Source organism: Chenopodium quinoa, unplaced genomic scaffold (assembly GCF_001683475.1).
Source record: "Chenopodium quinoa cultivar QQ74 unplaced genomic scaffold, ASM168347v1, whole genome shotgun sequence".
Lineage (NCBI taxonomy): Eukaryota > Viridiplantae > Streptophyta > Magnoliopsida > Caryophyllales > Amaranthaceae > Chenopodium > Chenopodium quinoa.
Window position 1 is genome coordinate 3,930,854 of NW_018742461.1, and position 23,641 is coordinate 3,954,494.

The 23,641-nt window shown below is 35.5% G+C and overlaps 3 protein-coding genes and 1 pseudogene across 3 annotated transcripts; 2 read left to right on the forward strand and 2 right to left on the reverse strand.

The window, feature by feature from the left end:
• Positions 1-2,133: 2,133 nt before the first annotated feature.
• LOC110718986 (probable disease resistance protein At1g58602) lies at positions 2,134-3,928 on the forward strand. Its single transcript, XM_021897922.1, has 2 exons — positions 2,134-2,882; positions 3,151-3,928. Exons 1-2 carry the CDS (start codon positions 2,134-2,136, stop codon positions 3,926-3,928), a joined length of 1,527 nt encoding a protein of 508 aa, XP_021753614.1.
• Positions 3,929-4,819: 891 nt separating this feature from the next.
• Positions 4,820-18,520, forward strand: LOC110718833 (pentatricopeptide repeat-containing protein MRL1, chloroplastic-like). The gene is made up of 19 exons (XM_021897750.1): positions 4,820-5,189; positions 6,532-7,747; positions 7,878-8,106; positions 8,367-8,430; positions 8,565-8,709; positions 8,804-8,919; positions 9,177-9,305; positions 9,417-9,590; positions 9,701-9,885; positions 10,396-10,537; positions 11,387-11,486; positions 12,211-12,319; positions 12,523-12,614; positions 13,352-13,442; positions 14,484-14,715; positions 15,226-15,318; positions 16,114-16,162; positions 17,207-17,300; positions 18,087-18,520. Exons 1-19 carry the CDS (start codon positions 4,872-4,874, stop codon positions 18,343-18,345), a joined length of 3,837 nt encoding a protein of 1,278 aa, XP_021753442.1. The 5' UTR covers positions 4,820-4,871; the 3' UTR covers positions 18,346-18,520.
• LOC110718834 lies at positions 18,515-20,133 on the reverse strand (annotated as a pseudogene).
• Positions 20,134-22,614: 2,481 nt separating this feature from the next.
• On the reverse strand, positions 22,615-23,134 carry LOC110718446 (auxin-responsive protein SAUR21-like). The gene has a single exon (XM_021897274.1). The coding sequence runs from the start codon at positions 23,038-23,040 to the stop codon at positions 22,765-22,767; it is 276 nt and encodes a 91-aa protein (XP_021752966.1). The 5' UTR covers positions 23,041-23,134; the 3' UTR covers positions 22,615-22,764.
• Positions 23,135-23,641: the final 507 nt, after the last annotated feature.

Here is a 23,641-nt window from a genome sequence, read left to right on the forward strand (position 1 = left end):
ATATTGTTGGAAAGCTCTGGGTTCTACTTGCTAAAATAATTGGAATCAGATCAATATTATTTCTAGATTTTAAGATATAGTCGAAATAGTGCAAGAGTGTTGGTTTTGGACCGAGTTTGGTATTTAAGTAGTGACTTGATTGATTTGAAACCTTATTTTTTAAAATCTATATATTAACCTCCGTCCCTCAATTAATTTTTATGTGTAACTTTTGTTTTTTTTGCACATCTTTCAATACAATATTGTAATTAAAATATTTCAAAATACGCATTTCAAAAAATTAATAGTTATATATTTGAAAAATGAGAAGTGAGACGAATCTAGCATGACTATGTTTTGAAATACGCATTTCAAATTCTTAGTTTAATGAAGTTCTCTTAATTGTTTCAATTTGGGCTAAATTCAGATTTCAAATTCCAACTCATCCAAACACTAGAATTAACCCAATTCCAGGAACAAATGAAATTCTTGTACGTATCCAAACAGAGCATAAGAGAAATGTTATTGACACTACTGATGAATCACATGTATGTGAGAAAATGACCTCGTTCGAGCCAACAAGTAAATCAAACGTATTCTACAGGGTTGCCTAGCTAGACCCATAACACTTTCAATGAATAAGATACTTACATGTACTCTGTATTACTTTTTTTTTTTCTTTTTTTTTTTTTTTTGTCACGTTTTAGGTGATTATGTTGTACTCTATAATTTTTTAACCATGTTTTACTTGTACCATTTGATTCACATCTGGAAGTAATAATTCAAAGATACATTTACAACTACTTTGCAAGCATGCAATTAAGTTAAATGTATGTATTACTTGTGATTGAGATAGTACGTAATTGTTTAATTTATCTACAATGCGTCGTATGTAGAATGGTAATTGTTTAATTTATCTACAATGCGTCGTATGTAGAATGGTTGATTTCCAATCAGCTGCACAATGGATGGGAAAACTGCTACTGGAAGAAGCGCAATACCTTTATAAGGTGGAAGACAAGGTAAATGAACTAAAAGATGAGCTAGAATGGATCCAATTCTATCTGAGAGATGCAGATGCTAGCCAACATGACAGTTACATGACCAAGAAGTGAGTTGCTCAGGTCCGAGAATTTTCCTATTGCACTGAAGACACCATCGAGAAATACCTCTTCAGAGTCGCCACCAATAACAGAGGGATAGGTACCTTAAAGACCAAGTTGATTAAGTTTTTCAGTGTAGTCAAGGAAGCTAAAGTAGTACATGAAATTTCAAATGATATCGAAACTTTAAAACGTAAGATTTCTCTCTTAAGCTCGAAGCAGATGCTGTATAAGATCCAGCTTAAGAAGGAGAGTAGTTCGGCGTCTTGGCTATCAAAAGAGAGACATACTACTTACCACAGTTGCAAGGAAAAGATTATCATAGGGCGCGAGAAGGAGTTGGATAGATTGATGAATGAATTGGTTAGAGACAAAAAAGTTGTTTCTATATGTGGTATGGGTGGTGTTGGAAAGTCGTTTTTAGCTGAGACAATATTCCAACATCAGAAAATCAACAGAAACTTTGAGGCTTTCGCTTGGGCTTATGTTTCGAAACCATCCCAGAGTATTGTTATTCAGCAAGACATACTAAGAGGCCTTACCTCCAAATCAGAGGAGCAGATTGCTCTATTGACTTATTCGGAGCTCAAGAATGAGCTCTGCGAATTTCAGTTTAAATACAAATGTTTAATTGTGCTAGATGGAATTTGGGAGAAGAAGGTTTGGGATAGTCTTAAAGATGCGTTTCCGGTTTCGAGTTGCAAATGTAGGAGCAAGCTATTGATCACAGCTAGAGAACAGGAGGTCGCCAAATATGTGTGTGAAGATGCCTTTATTGAAGAGTTGCATTGCTTGGATGAAACGTGTGGCAAATTGCTAATAGATGAGAAACTCAAAGATAACGTTATTCTTTTCACACAAGGTGTAGAGGGTAAGATCTAAGTTCCAATTACAAGTACTTATTTCTATTATGTTCTAGTGTATATGTAGTCATCATATTGTTAGTTTACATAAGTAACGTACTTGATTTCTTTCTTGCGGTTAGGATCATACGTATATCTTATATTATCCTAATAAATAAACTAATTAATTATTCGACATCCCAGTCAAAATGCAAGATGTAATTACGAAATTGCTGGAGCATTGTGAAGGCCTTCCATTGGCGATATCTTTGCTTGGAGGAGTATTATCAGCAAAAAAGACACTTGAGGACTTGTTGATGGTGGAGGAGAATGTCAATTCATACATAAAGATGGTTGATGGTAGCCTGGTTCCGCGATGGAAAGGAGTACTAGAATTAAGCTACTATGACCTCCCCTATCAGCTGAAACCAAGCTTTCTATATCTGGGATATTTTCCAACAAATCTCGAAATTCATACAAGAAAAATTACTCGACTGTGGGAGGCAGAAGGCCGCGTTTCCTTTGGAGACAATGAAATATTTAAAGACATGACTATTGGAGATGTTGCTGAAAGGTGCTTAGCGGAGTTGGTAGAAAGGTCTATGGTGACGGTTGGATCTAGGATCCCTACTGGTCGGGCCAAGACATGTATACTCCATGATCTCGTAAAAGATCTATGCATAGCCAAAACATCAAGAGGAAAATGGTTAAATTTCACTGAATTTCCTGTTCAAAATAATCCACAATCCTTAAACTCCAAATACAATAATAAACAAGCAAAATTTACAAGGTCCTTATTTTACTTCACACTAGCCAATGATGGGGATGTTTCGATGAATCTAAAGCACAAGGTTTTACGACAAGCATTTGAACGTTACCATTTGCTAAGGGTCCTAGATATTGAATATATTGAAGTTCATAGTCTACCAGAAGAAGTGGGATGTTTGGTCCATTTGAGGTATTTGAGTTTAAGGGGGTAGTTGGATATCTTGGTTGCCGCCAACAATCAAGAATTTAAAGGGCTTACAAACGCTTGATTTACGTGTTCTATCATTCATCTGTGTGGATATACCGGATGTCTTATGGAAGATGTCGCGGCTGGTTCATTTGTTTTTACCTTCTAAGCGCTTCTTGATCCATCGTCATCATCACCACTCATCAGAGAGTAAGCTAATTAGATTGAGTAATTTGAAACACTTAGAGACTCTTTCAAATTTCATTCACAGATGCAGATTAAAAGATATTGAAGGCCTTGAGAAACTCCGAAGATTTTCTTTGTGCGACTTTCTCAAGGATGTAAAAGGCATCATGCCCCTCATTGATGATTCTTCGAGCTTAGAACACCTCAAGCACGTGTCACTTAGGCTCGATGGTGAAGTACTGAAAGGAAATCATCAAGCAATAGGAAACTGCTCTAAGCTCCACAAATTATGGGTCAAGGGAGCGATAGATTCACTTGGTTCCGATATGCTGCCTAAAAATTTAACTGTGTTATCTTTTCATGATTCCAAATTTCTGAGTAGGGATCCTAAGGAAGTCCTTGGTAAATTGAGTTGCTTGAAGAAGCTAAGTTTAAAGCATGATTCTTATCTAGGGGAGGATATGAAATGCTCTAAAGGAGAATTTCAAGAGCTCGAGTACCTCATTTTAGAAGGCCTGAAGGAATTAAAAGTGTGGACAGTAGAAGAAGGAGCTATGCCTAAACTATCTAACTTGATGATTAATGATTGTCCAAAACTGAAGATGTTACCAGGTGGCTTGAAATACATTCAAGGACTCAAAGAATTGTCAATTTCATTCATGCCTTTTTCATTCTTCAATTGGAAAAATCCCACGGAAGACATAGAGGAATGGTCTCAATACCCAAAAGTAAAGCATGTTCCGCGTATCAATGTTTCTTATGTCCTGGATCTTGAGGATGAGAATTTGCCCACTGAAATGCCGGGCTGTCAAGGACTCAAGGTAATATTACCTGCATCATTTGTTAGCAGAACTCAACAGTAATGTAAGAATGACCCTTTTGTTCAGTTGTAAAACTGTGTGTTTGAAGAGATTTTATTGTTGCTTATGTTATGATCAGGTTTAACAAGACTAGTTCCAGTACTGTGAATGCTGTAGCAGGGAGTCAAGCTAATTAATAATGAAGTGAAAAAAGATCTATATTTCATTAGAGTACTACCTACTTCGTATATGTCTACATGACCTTGCTTAGATAAAGGTAAGTGATATTTTATGGACTTGTATATGAATAATGTAGTGTGTTTATGTGTGGCATGTCGTATATATATTGCTATGTAAGTAATAAAGAAAGGAAATGTATTGATTGTAAAGGATATGTGACCTGTATATTGTAATATGATGTTCCTTGTATATTATTATGTGTAATAAGAATATATTCCGTATATTACAAAAGTTAGTTTACTTAATTATTTGTGACATTGTCACCAATTGTATTATTTAATTGTTTTTGTTCTGTACTTTATTTAACTCACATTTTTAAAATTTTATGTCGATCAAACCAATAAATTTAGAAAAAAAAAGAGAGTATAAATATTCAGAGTGTGCATAATGTAATGTACATATTTTTCGTACTATGAGAGTAACCAGAGTAATCTAAAATTTACTTTGTACGAGTAATTACAATGGAAGATTAAATACAGTTGTAGAGATTTGGCGCCACAAAGGAATTTCCCAAAAAGTCCTAAAACATCAACTAACTACCATTTTTTTTTTTTGAGAAAAACTAACTACCATTTTGGGATTAGTCTTAAAATCATTAATAATGCCACGTCAGCAAACAAAAATAAAAAAATAAAATCAAATAAAAAGTTCCTTCATTCACCATCATCCATAAGTCCATAACTAGTCTACTATCTCACTCTCAACCTCCATTTCATCTTCATCATCTTCATCCTCATCTCTCCAATTTTCTCTCTCCTCATCTTTCATGGATGCTCTCTATTCTCCTACCACGCAAACCCTAGCCCTAATTCCTCGATTTTCTTTGTCTTCTTCATCTTCTTCTTCTTCGTCTGTTTGTTTATGTATCTCCAGAATTCAATCAATTCGCAGTGATTTCTTCGGAATTTCCCCAAAATTGAGGCTCAATTCTCGTCGGAAATGCAAGCGTCTTCGCTTTCATACTACTCAAGTTCCCGTCGCTTCGTTGAATTCGGTCCCGATTGTTGCTGTTATCGTCGCTGCCATGACGGTTTCTGCCGTCGCTGTGGTTTTCTCCAATTTTTACTATTCTAAAAGGAAAAAGGTTTGATTTCAGTATTCCTCTCTCTTAAGATTTTGTAATTTTTTGGATGATAATTGATGTGATTGTTGAAATGATGGTATCTCAACTTGTATTTGGTACATAGATAGATAAAAACAATGATTATAAAGTAAATTGTGGTATTAGTGGATAAGATTCTTGGAATTGTAGCCATTGAAGTGTTTTTTTATGCCGCAATTTCGAAAGTAGTTAATGGATGGCATTCTGTGTTAGTAATTTGTTGGTAGGAGATTGTGCATTTCTCAATTCTCGGCGTAAGATTGCTTGCGTTCAAGTGATTTGGTCTCGGTTTTCCGGTCTTAGGCAGAAGGAATAAACAAAATATCTCCTCCATTTTTTAGATGAAACACAAGTTGCCGATGCATATCTTCAACCAATAATATTTGATATTATCAATAATTTTGTTAAAATAAATTGGTATTTGGTAAACAAGACCCAAAGTGTCTACGTTTTCCTTTTTCTTACGACTTAATCATCATAAGTCCATAAATTGAGATTGTATAGGAATAGTGTAAATTTAGAAGGGTTTCATCTAAAAAAAATGGACGAAGTATTGAATGATCCACTCTAAGAGGCATTATGGTTGTATTCATTAATAAAAAATTGTTTGCTACATACTCCCTATTAATATACTTTTTAAATCAATTGATAGCTAATAAGTAGCTAAAATCATAGTTGCACCTTTTGCATAGTATATGTCCAAAATCTACTACAAAAGCAAAAATGGATGAGTATTGGTGGTCTTTTAAAATCAAGATAGTCTTAGATTATTATTGGTCAAACTTTACAAAATTTGACTTCTCATTTGAGATGGCCAAATTTGGACAGGGGAAGAAGAACTTCGATGAACAAAAAGGCCAGGAGTCACTGTAAGAGCCAAGTGGGAGGGGTTATTTAGGTAGGAACAATTACAAGATGAAGAAGGAAAATTGTTGATTGTACAAAAGCCATTGAATAACTGGAAGATGTATGACGCTGAAGAAAATATATTTTATACTTCATATTATCCTTTTTGTTAGTAAACTTGACTTTAGGGTTTTCCTTTTTCACCTGTACTTGTCATTTCAGTTATTTTCTGGTGCACAATAGAAATAGATGATAGGTAAGTAGAATTTGAATTAACCTATAATCTACATAATAATTGTTTTAGATGACTTGGAATTTATAATTGATGACCTTTAATTCGTGGTATAGTATTTTAGTTTTTTTGGTTTTCCCTCTTAGTAAACCACCCCCCCCCCCCCTCTTTTTTTTTTTCATATGTACCCTGTATTGGAGTAGGGATGATTACTTCTGATATTTCCCTCTCATTGCCGCTCTATAGGTTTCATCTTCTGAGTATAACCAAGAAGAAAAAGGTATAAGAAAAGTGGGGTTTTATAGTCCAAAAGATGCTGCACATCTTCAGATGGGAAGTTTGAAGGAGATAAATTTTCCATCATCAGGAGAAAGCATCTCTGAGGATAATGTGGGCAGGGTCAATTTGTCATGGAAAGGTTCTTCATCAATACCTGAAGATACACCTGCAATTGGACAAACAGATTTTTCTGATTCTAAATTTTACGAAGTAGGGGCTGTTGCTTCTGCGCTTATGGAGAAGAGAGAAATAGACCTATCTCTTCCACATACATCTTCTCAACATCTTCAGATAGAAAGTGTCAAGGAGCCAAGTTACTCTTTATCAGAAGTCAAAGAAACCAATATTAATGATAATGAGGGCGGCACTGAATTGTCATATCAAGATCATGTTGCAACACCTAAAGATATGCCAGATGCTGAGTCTGCAGATTTTCCTGATTCTAGTTTTCATGATTTAGGGGCTATTGCTTCTGCACTTTCAGTGAAGAGTGAGGAAATTGGTCTCTCTTTTCCAGAGGAATCTCCCGAATACTTTGACGTGGAAAGTCTTGAGGACAAAAATTCTTCACTATCAGAAGTTGTAGAAACCACCTTAAAGGAAAATGAAGGTAGGATCAATTTGTCTTATCAAGATCCCTCTTTGACACCTTTAAAAACATCTGATGCGGAATCAGCAGATTTTCTTGATTCTAACTTTCAGAATGTAGGGGCCATAGCTTCTGTTCTTTCGGAGAAGATTGTAGAAATAGGGCTATCTCTTCCAGAGGCATCTCCTGAATCTATGCAACCACCTGTCAACTTAACCGAAGAATCAGACTCTGTAAGTTGTGGAGTGGAGACTGATTTGAATCTAAATTCACCTGTTCATGTTGATGAGATGAAGAATACCGTGATTGCATTTGTGGATACTACATTCACAAAAGATAGTAATCTTATAGAACCAAACCGCGATCAGGATGATTTTAAACTTCAGAAATCTAGCTATCAAGAAAGAACAAGATCTGTTAGAGATGAGCTGTACTTGTTTTATGAGAATTCAATTGCATCAGACAACCCAAAGCATTTGCTGGGAATGAATGGATCATCTACTCAAGCATCTCATTTGGTGAAAAACAACTTCCCTGTGACTACGAGGAATTCTGCTCCTAACATGTTGCAAGAAGATTTTTTCCAAGCTGCAGGTTATGCTGAATATATCTCTGGAACATGATTAATTATCAGCAATCAGTTGTGTATCATTACTATATGGCTTGGAGTGTCATGATTCTGCATCAAGTATCTGACTTGTTTTTTAGGCTTTGATTTTTCCAGGCATCAGAGGACATGGGCCTGTCGTATCCCATGCAGGAGGCTCTTTTAATGAGGGAAAAGGCTTGCGGAAAGTAAAAAGAAGTCTAAGAAAAGAAACAAGGGCCCGTTCTTTGCTATATGACCACCGAAGTCTTTCTGATTCTCCTGATGTGACTTCACTGGAAGCTAATAACCAACACACTATACCTAAGCATATGAGCTCTTACAACCGCTTGCTGAAAAGTGGCAGGTATTGATTTTAATAAGCTTTGTTCCCAAGTTTTTGAGATTTCACGTATAGCTGGATATTGAGGCAAATAATTTGCTTACTTTGAAAATCATTAATTTTGTGACATACTGGTTTTAACAGATAGAATTATGCATAGGTTTTGGTGAGGCTATTAACATTTAATGCCTCCACCTCACTTTACTGTTGGATTCTTCTGTAGCCTACCTTATATACTTCTCTCTATCTCCATCTTTTCCTGCATAACATATTCTATTTATCAGGTTAAGAGAATGTGTAGAGTTGCTTGAAGATATGGATAGCAAAGATATATTGGATATGAGTAAAGTAAAGTCACATTTTCTTTTTCTTATGCTCAGAAATATTCTATTCTACAAATTAAGATTAGTAATTAATAAAAATTCCTTTTTTTTTTCTTTTTTTTTCCTTTGTGGTTCTGATCTTTTATGCTTTGGTTTCAGATTTACCATGCTAAGTTTTTTGATTTTTGTCGAAGACAAAAGGCTGTTAAAGAAGCTTTCCGTTTTACCATGCTGATTCCAAATCCTGCTCTTAGTACTTTCAATATGCTTATGTCTGTTTGTGCTGCTTCACAAGATTCTGAGGGTAAGCTCTAGCTTATAATGGCAATTTATTTAGGTTTTTTCTTGATTTTTATTTGATCCACTTTATTGTGATCTAATTATGATTGTGTGTGTAGGAGCTTTTGATGCTTGGCTTCTGGTTCAGAAGGCTGGATATAAAGCTGATTGTAGACTTTACACTACTCTGATATCAACCTGTGCTAAAAGTGGAAAAGTTGACACTATGTTTGAAGTGAGTCTGCTTCATCAGTATTGTTTTTAAGTTGCTTTTTAGGATTTAAATGAGTTGTATCTTTTTTTTTGAGAAGCCTTGCTCTTCTTTTGTATAATTAGTCTATCAGATCTTTCTTCCTTTTCTTGTGGGTAATTTGTTTTTCCTTACAGTTGGTTGTCCAAATTATTATTCTTTTGTGCAATGTGTGTGTACAGTGTGTTGTCCTTTCTTTTCTCATATTGAGTATATTAAAATTCACACTGGAAATTCATCAGGTCTTTCATGAAATGGTGAATGCTGGGGTGGAACCAAATCTTCATACGTATGGAGCTCTTATTGATGGTTGTGCAAGAGCTGGTCAAGTAGCTAAAGCCTTTGGTGTGTATGGGATTTTAAGGTCTAAGGTGTGTAGTTATTGAATGTCTGGAGATGAATTTGATTGTTTTTTGGACTGTCTGTGCATTGCTTCCTCAGTACCTCTAAAAGCCAATTGATAGCATACCTATATGCAGTAGAATGTGAAGCCAGATCGAGTTGTATTCAACGCACTTATCACCGCATGTGGCCAGTCTAAAGCAGTGGAACGTGCTTTTGATGTGCTGGCAGAAATGAGATCTGAACTACAGCCTATTGACCCTGATCACTTTACTATTGGCGCTCTGATAAGAGCCTGTACAAGCGCTGGTCAGGTAAGGAGTCTCTTAACCGTGTTACATTCAAGTTATAGGCCTGTTGTCCTAATTTACTGCTATGCAAATCAATCATTTTAAAACCCTCATTAACAATCTGCATTTTCTAGGTTGATCGAGTGAAAGAAGTATATGCTATGATGGAGCAATTCGACATCAAAGGCTCTCCAGAGCTTTACACAATTGCTGCTAATAGTTGCAGTCAGACTGGTGATTGGGATTTTGCATGCAACATATATGCTGACATGAAAAGGAAGGGTGTGGTCCCTGATGAGGTAATGCTTGGCAACCTAATGTCTAATTTAGATGTTGCAGTTGCCCTTTATTTATTTATTTATTTTTGACTAGGAAATTTCATAATCCTTCCCCAAATAAAAGTCCTATTTCACCCAACAATCTTATCCTTAAATAAAACTCTCATTTTACCTTAATCTCTTACATTATTTACTTTTAATCAATTAAACCTCACTATTACTCTTTTTTTTTTTTTTTTAAATCAACCAAACCCTCAAATCTTTTTTTTTTTTAATCAACCAAACTCTGCTATCTTTTTTTCTTTTTTTTTTTTTTTTTTTTAACCTTCTTGAAAATGTGTGCAAAAACAAATAATACTTTTATTCGGGGATGCAGGGAGTACTATAATTCTTTTCAGTGAGCTGTCATAGGGTGATTAGTGTGTCATTCATAGTATTCATCTTTGTTAGTAGTCAATTATAGAAAATTCATCTTTTTGTGCTGTTAGTAATCCTTTTGTCTTTGTTGATGTATTTGCTTAAAACACTCAAGCTTCTCCTGTTTCATGCAGATGTTTTTTTAGTGCCTTAATAGATGTTGCTGGGCATGCTGGTAACCTTGATGCTGCTTTTGAGGTTCTGCAAGATGCAAGAACTGAAGGGATGAATCCAGGAATTATTGCATATAGCTCGTTGATGGGGGCCTGTAGCAATGTATGTATCCCTTACTTTTTCTTGATTCTGGTCATTTCAAGTTGTTAAAATCAGTATACATATATCATACTGCATTGCAAAGTTCTTGAGTGGTCTTTGAGTAATAGAAATTTTGAACACTAAGGCTTTGTTGTTGATTATTGTGTTGGATCATAGCCTTTAATTGAAGGTTTTTTTTTTATATAATGTTCAAGTTTACCAAAGTATCTCTATTTGATATGCCTAACTGCCCCCTGCCCAGAGCTGTAAGTTGAACCAAAATTACTCACAGATAGATATAGTAAAAAAATTGAACCGACTAACCAAAGAAAACTGACAAGAATAGACTTGAAATCTTGAAGCCCAGAACAATAAGTTTAAAATGCACTTCAAACCCATAAATATGTGATTGACTGAACCATTGACTTGACCTACTAAAATTAGCATAGAATTGCATTTTACACGGGAAGCTGACCGTGCCCAAGAAGAACCTGACAAATTTTTATTTTAAATCCTAAAAACACACTAATTATTGTTACAAAAAATTTTAACTGAAAAAATTAAATTAAGTAACCCAAGCCCAATTCATTCAACACTTTAATACTTTACATTGCTTGCTGCCTATAGCTTGTAGGATTTGGTTCAGTGATTTCAGTATCCTTCCCAATTTAATGGAATAAGTGGAAAATATCCTATCATAGCTCCGGCCAGATGGGTAAATGAGTTTCTTGAAATTTGAGCACTTTGCAATGTTATTTAAGACATAGTGAAGGGAAGTTACTTGTTCCCTTTGTTTTTATATTCTAGGTCTATGCTATATGATGCAAAATTTGTCATGAGAATGACCATAATGTCAAATACTGATTTCAGACCCAAAATTGGGAGAAGGCACTCGAGCTTTTTGAGCAAATCAAAGCTATGAATATGAAACCCACAGTTTCAACTGTAAATGCCTTAATTACTGCACTCTGTAAGTTACTCTGTCTATATACTGTTTTTGATGTATCTAAATTTATTGTTAAAGGGTAATAATATATAAAATGCTTAGGCCTTTGGGTTGTGAATAAACATTCAAGTTCAATATGGTACATTTCCTAATATACTCTTGTTTTGAGTATTCACATTTGCCAATGTATATCTTTGACATTAGTATCTCTAGCAGAAAAATGGGAATAATTGTAAGATGTATCATTTATTTTAATCATTGCTCATCATTTTTGTTGAAAAGCTTTAGCAAAACATTTAATGTTCTTCCAGTTTCTGATTTCCATGAACTAAGAAACCTAGATTGCAAAATGCATGTGGAACTCAATTGTTAAACTGATAACAACAGATTGACAATAACAACTCAGAATTAGTGTATCAAAATGGTTTATGCAAATATAGGAAATTTAATCTCCATAGATTGCTCATGTTTGTTTACTATAAAGCAAAAAGAATTTCTTGCAAGCAGTTAGTGTATAAAATTGGCTTACAGAAAATCCAAAATGGGATTAGTATTATTGTTTTTCTATAATTCCAGTAAAGATTAAGGAAACAAATTAGAAGGTGAACCCAGCAAATTTATGAACTCTAACATGAAACACCGTCAATTTGGAAAGATAAAAAGCCATATTGTTGAAACTTGTTCCTGATAAATCATCGGGCTTGTGGAGGCTTTTGCAACAAAATTGACCCTGGAAATGTCCACGCAGGTGATGCTGACCAAATGCAGAAGGCTCTGGATGTTCTGACAGAAATGCAGAAACTCGACTTGAGCCCAAATAATATCACTTACTCCATTTTAATAGCGGCAAGTGAAAAGTAATTTCTCTTTTTCTTATGTCCAATGAAATACTATATTTTTTGGTGTAACCTTTGTTCAAGGTCCTAGACACAGAAAGTTACTGCTTTGATGAACTCTGAACATGTGTCTTCAGATCTTATGCATTTGTTCTTTATTCTATCCCCTGAGAGGCTTCTAGATTCTTGAAAGAAGGGTTTATGATGGTTCTTGTGCTTTGCAGAAAGGATAATTTAGAAGTAGGCCTTGCACTCTTTTCTCAAGCAAAAGCTGACGGTGTTTCCTTCAGCCATATCATGTGTAAATGTCTTATAAGTAAGTTCGAACGATTTATTGATTAACTCATTTCAAATTTCTTTGATCAAGCACCTTGGTCCGTTCTCATGCATTATTCATGCTTTATGTTAGTGAAATGCATATAAGTGTTTGGATTGAAGGAGATGGAGGGAAAGGAAATGGAGGGGTGGAGTATCTTTCATTTGGATACCAAATAAGGAAGGAAGGGAAATGGAGGGGAGAGAAATGGAGGGATTAAATTGTAAGAAATTGATCTCTCCAACAATGGAGAGACTTGGAAGGGAAACTCATCATTCTTCCCTCCCCTTCTTTTCCTCCCCCTTTCTTCATCCAAAAACACTGTAAATGTTCTGGCAAATCAATACTCTTATCTTGAGTATCTTAAGTGGTTTCTTGTAAAAGGTTTGAGTTTCTTGCAATATGAAGGATATGTACTTTGAAGCATTTGATTATCATTATTTGTGCTCCCTGAGTTCTGAGTGAATGACTGTGCTGTTTTAGAACCTCACTATGCTCTTGGCAATGGTGCAGTTTCTGGTTTGAAAAACATTATAAAATCTTCATCTAGTCATTTTATAGGCCTTTCTTGTTACCCTTCTTGTTTTATGGGTTTATATGTCTTTATATTATAAAGCTTTTCGCTACAGGGTGTTTCTTTTTTATATTTTTCCTAATATCTTTTTAAATATATTAATTTATTTTTAACATATAAATATCTTTGTAATTGGTTTCTGTTGCTGCAATGCATCTTACAGAAATGTGCTACCGGAGATATGAGAGGGCTTCTACAATTGGTGAGCCTGTTTTATCTTTTAAGTCTGGACGTCCGCAAATTGACAGCAAATGGTATTCCATCCGCCCTCTATATGTTGATGGATTGATTTATGTTGTGTGCTTATTGTCATCACTTTTCTTCATTTTGACATAAAAAAGTGACATATGGCTGAAACAAGTTCCTTTGCTGACTTTCTTCACTGGAGTTATGTGGCTAAAATTGGTGGGGGGTGGGGGGAAATCCTACACTGGATACTCTAATGGAACTACTTCAGAATTTTTTTTTTTTTACCAACCAGTGGTAAAAGTTCCAGTTCACATCTGTTTAAGAATCTTAATGATTTTCTTTTTTCTTCTTTTTTTTTCCCATTAAAAGGACTTAACCTGCATTGGTTCTTCTAATGGACACTTGACACTTCAGGATGTTTTTTACTAACCATTGGTAAAAGTTCCAGTGCACATCTGGTTTAAGATTTGCCTCTTTTTCATTAAGAGGACTAACCTTCTTTTATATATATCTCATGGTGTAAGGTCACTTGAATGATCGAACTGAACAATTAGTTAAGCTTTGGTACACATTCTCCCACACATTGAAAGAGAAGCAGTCTTACAGAAACTGAAAGAGCCCCCCCCCAAAGCTAAAGTATTTGAATAAGAGGGATGGTTGGGATATGAGTCTTAGGCATGCGATTAGGGCTACTAGCTCATAACTAGTAGTGAGAGATGGAGGGTCTACCTTGGTGGTCGGTCCACTGTACCCTGGATGGAGGCTTTAAGAAACTTAAAAAGCCCACTTATATAATTTCCTCAAATGACACTAAATTATCAACCTTGACTATGTAAAAGGAATTCACATTTCAATATCAATATACATACTCTAGCTCCTTTGATTTCTCCCAAATCAGAATTGGCACGGTCTTGAGCACATATTAGTAAAGAGAAAATCTAGGCTGTTCTCATTTAATCGTTTGGCTAAGATTACTTAGTTATATTTCATACGGTCATATACGTGTGTGGCTTTTTTTTTTATGTATGCTCGTTGAAATTTTATACGCAGTATGACAAATATTATGTCTAAGGAATTTCCCCCTTTTTCTCTTCTGTTGTCTTCAGGGTATCCTTGGCTTTAATGATTTACCGTGAAATGATTGGATCTGGTTTGCTCCCTTCTATAGATATTCTTTCTCAAGTTTTAGGATGTCTACAGCTACCAAAAGATGTATCCTTGAAGAAGAGGCTTATTGAGACTTTGGGAATCAATGCTGAAACATCAAGAAGTGCAAACCTCTTTCCATTGATAGACGGTTTTGCAGAATATGACCCTCGTTCTTTTTCGTTGTTTGAGGTTAGCTATATATTAACTCACCCTTCCATCTTTTCACCACTACATCATGTAGACTCATGCGGTCTTTCATGAATGATTTTTGGGTCTGTGGATTGATATTGCTGATATTTTTAGCATGATTAGAATTGTAGCACCACTTCAATTTATATTTTTCCTTCAAACTATACATGTTCAAAAATCTCCCCCCCCCCCCCCAACAAATAAAAGGTTCAGTCTTCGACAAAGGATATACACTAGGAGAAACAGGTTATTTACTAATTATAACAATTGCTTATAAGCTCTCGTGTGATGATTCACATTATTTGAATCTTTATGTATTATGGTCTTTTCATATGATATGATATGCATCTAATGCACATGCCTAAGATATTAGTCACACTTTCTTATTTTAAATTTTCAATTACATCAAACAAATTTAGAAGAGATTTTGCGCAGCCCCATTAATCTTATTTCATTAATACTTCTTCTATCTCATTAAAGATACTATCTGGACTGTTTTTTTACTTTTAGGAAGCTGCTTCACTTGGCATTGTACCTGGTGCTTCCTTTAAAGAAAGTCCCATTGTAATTGATGCAACAGATTTGAACATTCACGTAGCAGAGGTGAGTCCGCCACCCATCTCCCCTCCCCCTCCTCTGCCTTCTTAACATTGGTTACATTTTGGACAACTGGGATCTGTAATTAACTTTTCCTGAACTTTTATCATGTTTCAAGATCAGCATGATCACAAAATGAACTCGGCTAAGCACACACAATGTCCATATATATATTTATTCAATGCTCTTTGAATCCAAGTGGTTCTATGATCTGTTGCGACCTGTTATTTTGGTGGTAGACCCAGTTGAAGAGTATGATGATTAATCACCCATGTTCTGCATTTGAACATGTCTGTGATTATTATTTTCCTAAATTTTTGTTAACCATAATACTTCGTTCTTTGACAAACTCTAAATCAACCGAGACATGCATCCATTATTTTTGTCTTGGTATGAAACTGCAGTGTTTAAGATATTTGTATCATGCATGGGGCTTTAAATTTCACTGAATAGTATGGTATTCAACCTGTCCTTGCCTCTCTCTTCATTGATGCTCATTAATTGCACCATCTCTTTGCTAGCTCCAGACTTGCTCATATATGCTGCTTCTGTTGTTGTCTTGTTCCCAAGTAGACACATTTCTACAGTATAGATATCTAGCACATTTTTTAATAGTAGAGATATAAACTAAAGTACTCTTCAGTCTACATTACTAATATCAGAATTATGGAATCCTTTTAGTTGCCTAACAGAATTAAAATAGGGAATACCTCAGGATTGCTGCTCAATTTTGCATTCTTTTTGCATATCATCCATTCGATGCTGACTGCTAATCAATTCTTGTTCATCGCATTCTCTCAGGTATATATCCTAACAGTTTTAAAAGGACTCAAGCATCGTCTTGCTGCTGGTATGATTAAGCTTATCTTTGCTTATTAATTTATTATTGTACTTAATGGATACATGCACTCTATTTTCATCAAGTTGAATTGTCCTCTTTATCCTTTACATGAAACCCTGCTGTGTCTATTATCTTGGTGATCTTAGAATGTTTTTTTTTTTTTTTTTTTTTTTTTGTCTGCATGTCCTAGTGTTGTCTAAAAGCTGAGCAAAAGTAGCTTCTGAATTATTATATACTTTGTATAGTTTTTCTATCTTCAGTTGAACTTGGTTTATTGCTCTGAGCAGCCGCCTAATGATGGTCCTTTTCATCCCAATTCTCTCTCACCCGTGTTTCATTAATCTTTTGTAATTTGTTTGAACCGCAATATTTTGCATATAATTTGTAGTCATGTTGTGATATAGCTATTTGATACCTGTATGTTACAGGGATTTTAGGTCCCTTTTCCCCCTAGTATTCTATCTTCTGAAGTTGCTTTCTGTATACTTATGAGTTTATGACTCAGTTGGAGTTAGAACAGTGGCAAATGGAAACGAAATGTGTGAATATTTGAATGGAATTTCCCATGTATTGTCATGGTAATGCATTTTCATTATTCAGCTAGTTGTATTTATCGATAATTCTCAACATCTCTTGTTACTTTCTGATATAGAGGGTATGAGTGGCACAGCATATATTAATAATTTAACATGTATTAAAAATTTAACATATATTATTGTACACATTCTTGGCAGTGTACATATATTAAAAATTTAACATGGACATTCATATCGCAGATTTTCCACATATTATTAGACTTCTAACGATATGAGCCATTGGGGTTCTTGCTTTTTATAGAAGCTGCTATCTTGGCATTGCCTTGCCAAAATTGCAGAAGTGAGCCTGATCAATACATGTTGAAATCTCCCCCGCAGAGAGATTACCATATTAGTTTGTCCACTTCACAGCTCTCTGAAAAGTTGCTATTCTACGGCATTAATGTCCGAGTCAAAATATGTTGTAACTGCAGAATGCATAAAAGACCTTGATCGCTTTATTTGAATTATTATGCAGGTGCAAAGGTGCCCAGTATGACTATTTCACTGCCTGTGGAGACAACAGACATTGCACGTCCTAAAGGAGAAAAAACAATCAATCTCTCTGCAAGGTTAGTCATGCTTTAAGCACTTAGGGCATGCTTGGATTGGGGGTAATATATTAAGGGGGGTAATAAAAGTCAAACTTAAAAAAAACATAGGTAATTAGAGGTTTTGTTGTAGGAGACAAGGTGTTTACAAATGGAATAAGATAGTTGTGTCATGAGGAGAAGAGAGAGAAGGAACCATCACAGTACAATGAGGGTAATGTTTACCCACCCTCCCCCTACTGTAACTATTACCCCCCAAAATGAGGGTAATAATTCCTCTTTCTTCACCTCATACCACACCATCACCACATAATTTTCCTTGCAATCATACCATCACTATCTCATCCTTCCCTATATTCACTTTTATTTTGCTTAGTTTGACTTTATTTACCCTAGTAAACATCTCCCTCCATCCAAGCGTGCCCTTAAATGGATTTTATGAATATAGATTGAGATTGCGTTTGACTGTTTGAGCTATCACGAGAACTAATTATATGGTGGCCTCAAGGTTTATGGTATGCACTGTAGTTTGTACTTTGTAGATTATCAATTGCAAGGAAAGCATTTGCATTGTTTAGGAAAATACAATTTATGCTGGAGGAAAGTGTGAAGACGCACCAAATGCAATTTTATATAAAGGACTTTTTTTTTGTTGCCATATTGTTTGCACAAAGTTTATCCTAGCAAGCTTCAGGATCCTCTAAAGGCTCTAATGCAATTTTTATTGTATAGATTTGGCACAACTTAGCTAAAAAAAAACCAGCGAACATGCCTAATAGCAATTCATTGTGTCATTTCTTATTGCAGGCTTAGTCAAGCAATTGGAGCTTTATTTAGGAGATTACGGCTACCATATCAAGGATCTGAATCAAGTGGCAAAATCAAAATCAATGGATTTGCTGTAAAAAAATGGCTTCAGCCAAAACTTGTTCCTTCATTTACTGGGAATCAGGCACAAACACAAGGACAAGCACAAGCACAAATGGGATTATCTCAATTAAGATTAGCCAAAGAAATCACGCATCAGCAGCGCAAAATTCGTACTGGGAATCTTTCCCTGGACTGATGAAAATCTGTAAGTAGAAAGCCCTAAATTTATGAGTTGTATATGAAAATTTTCCATATAGTTTAATCGGGTTATATCTACCAAATTTTGCTCTCCTAACTGCCTTTTTATGATTGATCAGAAAAAATAAAGGCCATATTATTTTGCATAGTCTCATTTACAAAATTTTTAATTCAACCAAATATATTGTAATTTGGTTGCATGTTGGGGCTGAAAAGTCCCCAATGTTGCTCAACACCAGGATCCTTCAAATCTTCATCAAACATAGCAAAAATGAATCCTTCTAGTAATGCCGCTGGCCTCTTTGGAGTCCCTTCAAAGTCATTAACATGATGTATGAAATTTCGGTTGTAAGTGGCCGCAAGACCTGGAGTTGTGATATTGCCATTCCCATCATGGGGCCAACCGGTCTCAGATATTATGATGTTAACATCATTAACACTCTCTTTCTCCATTGCCGAGAAGAAACCATCAAGCATGGCATCAAGGAGGTTGGAGTACCTCAGAGCTCCATCCTTGATCAGTGGTTCAGTTGTCCTGAATTGTGCATAGTCTAGTCTTATGTTTTCCGGGTCTGCAGCGTAGGGAAAATAAGGGTAGAGATTAACCAACAGTGGGGACTTTTGTGATGATAGAAATTGTATAATTCCGCTGATAAAGGGGCGAGCACTATCTGAAAATAAGGCTGCTGAGGGTGGGAAAGAAGTTCCTAGCACTGCTGAATGCACCACTGTGGTTGTCCTCGTACCTAGTTCCAGCAGGAAATGGTATTAATTAAAAAGTGTAGTATAGCTATAAGAACCGAGGAACCGAGTTGTAAGATTAATGGAAGTCATAGTTCTGATTTAGGGTTGATTTAAGCTCAATGCAATCTCCTCTTAGAGGTTGATGTGTTATCACTTACCGAGATTATTGCTCCTGAGGACATTCTGCAGATTCTGCATGGCAGGCAAATAGAATCGCTAAATTCTCCTGGTATAACCTCATTACCAACACTGATGTATGTTATCCGGATGTCATTGACATAAGGATGAACATTGCTAATGAACCACGAATTTGCTGCATCTTCACTCGATGCAAGAGTTGGTATATCAGTATTCTTAACACCCAATGTGAGGTCGATATTGCTCCCTCTTAGAGCTTCAAGCACTTCTGGATATGGCTCAAATATCCTCATCTTCCGGATGTTGTGTTGTTTATAGAGACTGACCACATCCTTTGGAGAGGGTAGATTATCTCCAACGAGCCCATAGCAGACACCAACATCACCTTTAGTTCTTCTTCCGAGAACTGCAAAACTTACATTCAGAGTTAAGGCCAGAAGTAGTAGTAGTGCCCTGAAACCTGCCATTTTCAATCTGTTCTGTTTAAAATGGCAAGAAGCAGATTGGGTTTTATACACTGTGCTGCTAATTTATGAGCTTTTAACCCTACTTTTATGTGTAAACAACTTAAGAAAACTTCTATATAGAGTACTTAGGAATGAAATTCTTTGAGAATCCAAAGATAAAATAAAAATTCTTCTTTTTTATGACAGCAAATAAGTTAAGTTCTGTTTAGACTCCTGATATTGTGGTACTACTGAGCAAGAGTATCGAAACTGCTCAGTGTTCAGGATGCATTAACTTCAACAAATATAAGGAAAATGAGATGAAAATGTTTACTAAAATTGGAGATTTGTGGTTTGAGAGTAGTTTGATGTAAAGATGGAAAATCTAAGATTTTTATACCACGATATGGTCTTGTTCTTAGGGAAGGTGTCAAGCATTTTTTCCATCTTTTCCATTTTTTTTGTTTAAGTACTATAAATTGTTCTTTCCATGTTTTACTTAAGAATCTGGGAAAAAATTAATCTCTTGCTTGTGTGATTGAATTTTTAAAAATACAACGAAAATGCACATTATTTGTTTTTTTTCAGAGAAGCATAGAAAGGACATGAACCCTTCCTTTTTTTTTCAGAACAAAAATTATGCATAATATATATATTTACACACCTTTAGTCAGAAAATTTATTTTGAGTATCTTACCTACCAATCTGCAAGTCAAGAATTATTCAATATGATATCTAAATTGACATTCTTTTCTGACGGATCAAAGAGACTACGAGTGGACGAAAATATATGTTTTAAGTTAAACTGGTTTTTAATACTCTAATCCAGCTTCTTTGAGAAGAACAAGAACTTTTTAAGTAGAGAAATATTCATGTTTTTGGTGTTATTATGAATGGAATTTTATCTTTCAGTGTTTACCAGAAAATAAGCTTATAATTTCTCTCGTTAGTCATATACTCATATTCGATCTAGTGATTGATTGTGAGCATCACCAAAATGTAAAAAAGTCACTTTTAAATCATAGAACTAGGCAAACAGGAAAACTGCAAATAAGTAAAACTATGAAATCTGAAAATGGAATCAATAAATGTATATTAAATGAATACCACCCCACTGAATGATGCAGATAGGGGGAAAAAAGTTACATCAATTTGTACAGTTTTTTTTTTTTTTTTTTTTTTCTCGGGTATCAATTTGATCTAAAAAAACCCGAAAAAAAATTGGAACAGCAAGTGAAACATCATGTTGTTCATATCTTCTATTAGCACCTAAGTTCAGACGTAAGAGTAAAGAAGGTGTCTTCAGAGCAAGGAATGGTAAGAGCACCCATGGGATGATTGAACCCATATTCTTCTTCAGCACGCTGTAGCAAGTCTTGAAATACGGGGTGGCTCAAGTAAGAAAGTGGCACCACATATCTCTTCTTATCAGCTTGCTCTTCTACATAAACTGGTATGTGCCCCTTTGGAACTACTTGTTGATTTTTTGTACGAATTTGCTTTGCGTTAGAGAGTACAGAAGGGAAGCGAATTGCCATTTTTGTGAGGAAGTTGTGCTAGAGGGAAAAAGAAAGGAATGCTCGAACTTGAGAGGATTGATTTAGGCTTTGCAAGAGATTGAGAAGTTTGAATGTGATGGAATTGCTAAGGCCTTGGATGCTATTTATAATAGATTTGTGGCTGCTGTTATGTGTGTAATATGAGTAGTGAACACTGACCCACACAGTGAAGACCTTCACATGGCTTTGTATTTTTAGTTTAGCAATGCCATGTTCTGCTAACCACGAACTCATGTTTCCGACCCACATGTTCTACTTGAGGGGGAGCAGCTCCACCTGAAGTACGTGAGGGTTCTTGCCAGACCAGTCCTACGGCTACTATTACTGAATATATTTTCTGGCTCCTGTTAGACTCTCTGTCACAGTCAATGCATGCAAATGCTTGCAAATGATACGCGACATGTCCATGTGAATTTGCGCACTTGGTAGATGTAAGGACTCAGATGCTCGGGTTTTAGTCATCTCAATTAGGTTTTTTGTTGACTCATTGATTGTATTTTGATGATGTGTGTCATCAAATATTATGTTACCTGGGAGTGTCTTTGTTCCGTAATGAGAACCTGTATCTGACTCTCAGACACCTTGATATAGCCAATAACTGTTGCTCTAAATTCTACTCAAAAAAGTTATGGAACTCAGCTTTCTGAAAACGTTGTTTCACCTTCATATGGCCGTACAATCTAATTTTTGTTCCTACTCTGAGTTGTTCGCCTAGTCATTAAAATTGTACTCTTGGATATATTAAGTCTTAGGTTCATTTTCCTCATCCATACGATAAGTATTTTTTACTGACTTATGTGCTTCAATGCTCCCTATGGACAACCCTCAAAACTTCCTGTCAGTTTCTGTATTTGCCTTGAATTGGTGTGCCACAGCAGTTAGAATCTCTTCACATATGTAGGTTTAACTTCAATTCAGGATGGACAATTCGCATTCTAAAATATAGATTTGATAGTATAGAATACATGTAGATACCGTGACTTAGGATGAAAGAGTTAGCAAGAGGTACAAAGTTGACTCAGGCGTCGATTGACTGCTAAGAAGATGATAGGGGCATCAATTGTTGCTATGTTACCAAACTGATGTTCTGCATTGATAGGAGCTGTGATCTGATTATATATGTGTAGGGATGATCATAGCATAGTGACAGTAATATAACAGTATTACAGCATGAGCTTATTCTATCCTACTTTTCCATTCGTATAAATCACGTTCTCATAACTCAGTTGGGGAGCATGTATCAGAAACTACAGAACACGTTCTCATTATTCGTATAAATCACTGCTGCAGAGACTATATAGGAAAGACTAAACAAAAAATTGGCAAGCGAAATCTGAAAAGTGAGGCAAATATGATCCAAATTGTAAGTCCATTAAATATTATAATGAGAACCACCGATCTGAATGATGCAGATGGGGGAAAAGTATATCTGTACAATGTTAGTTTGTCTAAGATGAATATACATTCATGAAAAAACCCCTAAGTTAAGAGTAGAAAGTATGACAGATTGGTTTGTTCTTCATCTTTCATTTAACACTTCAGCTCAGAAGTTAGGCTGAAGAATTTTTCTTCAGAGCAAGGAATTGTGAGACCTCCCATAGTAAGATTAAACCCGAACTCTTCTTCAGCATGTTGTAACAGGTCTTGGAATGCAGGGTGGCTTAAGTAAGAAAGCGGCACCATATATCTCTTCTTATCAGCCAGATCACCTACATAAACTGGAATATAACCCTTTGGAACTACTTGCTGATTTCTAGTAAGTATTTGCCTTGCATTAGAAAGTACTGAAGGGACGCGGATAGCCATCGCTTGTGATGAAATTTGTTTGAAAGAGAGAATGACGGAAATGCTTCTAGTCGAAAGGTAGGAATTTATCTTTTGTAAGGGAGAAGCTTTTGAGTTTGATGTAATTACAAAGGCTTAGCTAGCTTCTTATAAGAAGGTGAGTTGATTACAGCACTGATAATTTATGTAGACGGACATGGCTGACCCACCTTGTTTTAGGCTCTCACATGTCTTTGTTTCAAACTCATGCGGATTCATAGGCCTGTGTTACAGTGGAAATCCTGATCGTGGTGGAGCTATGTGAAACTTGGTTGCTAGAAGTATTATTGTGTCGATCTTTTCTTGGCTCCTACTATCTGCAATGCTTGTATAATTATATGTCGAACATACCCATGTGAATGGCGCATACCAAATATACATCAGGACCCAGATGGTGATTAAGGCATGAGTCATTTTGATTAAATGAGTTGTTGCCTCACCTATCACTTTAATGCTTACTCTTATAGTTGTTCTTAAGCACATCCTGCAATATGTTTTTATATATAGTTTCCGTAACTTCCTATGTGTCGTTGTTGGCCCAGTACTTTAACTTCCTTAAGTCTTGTATTCAAATATTGTTCTG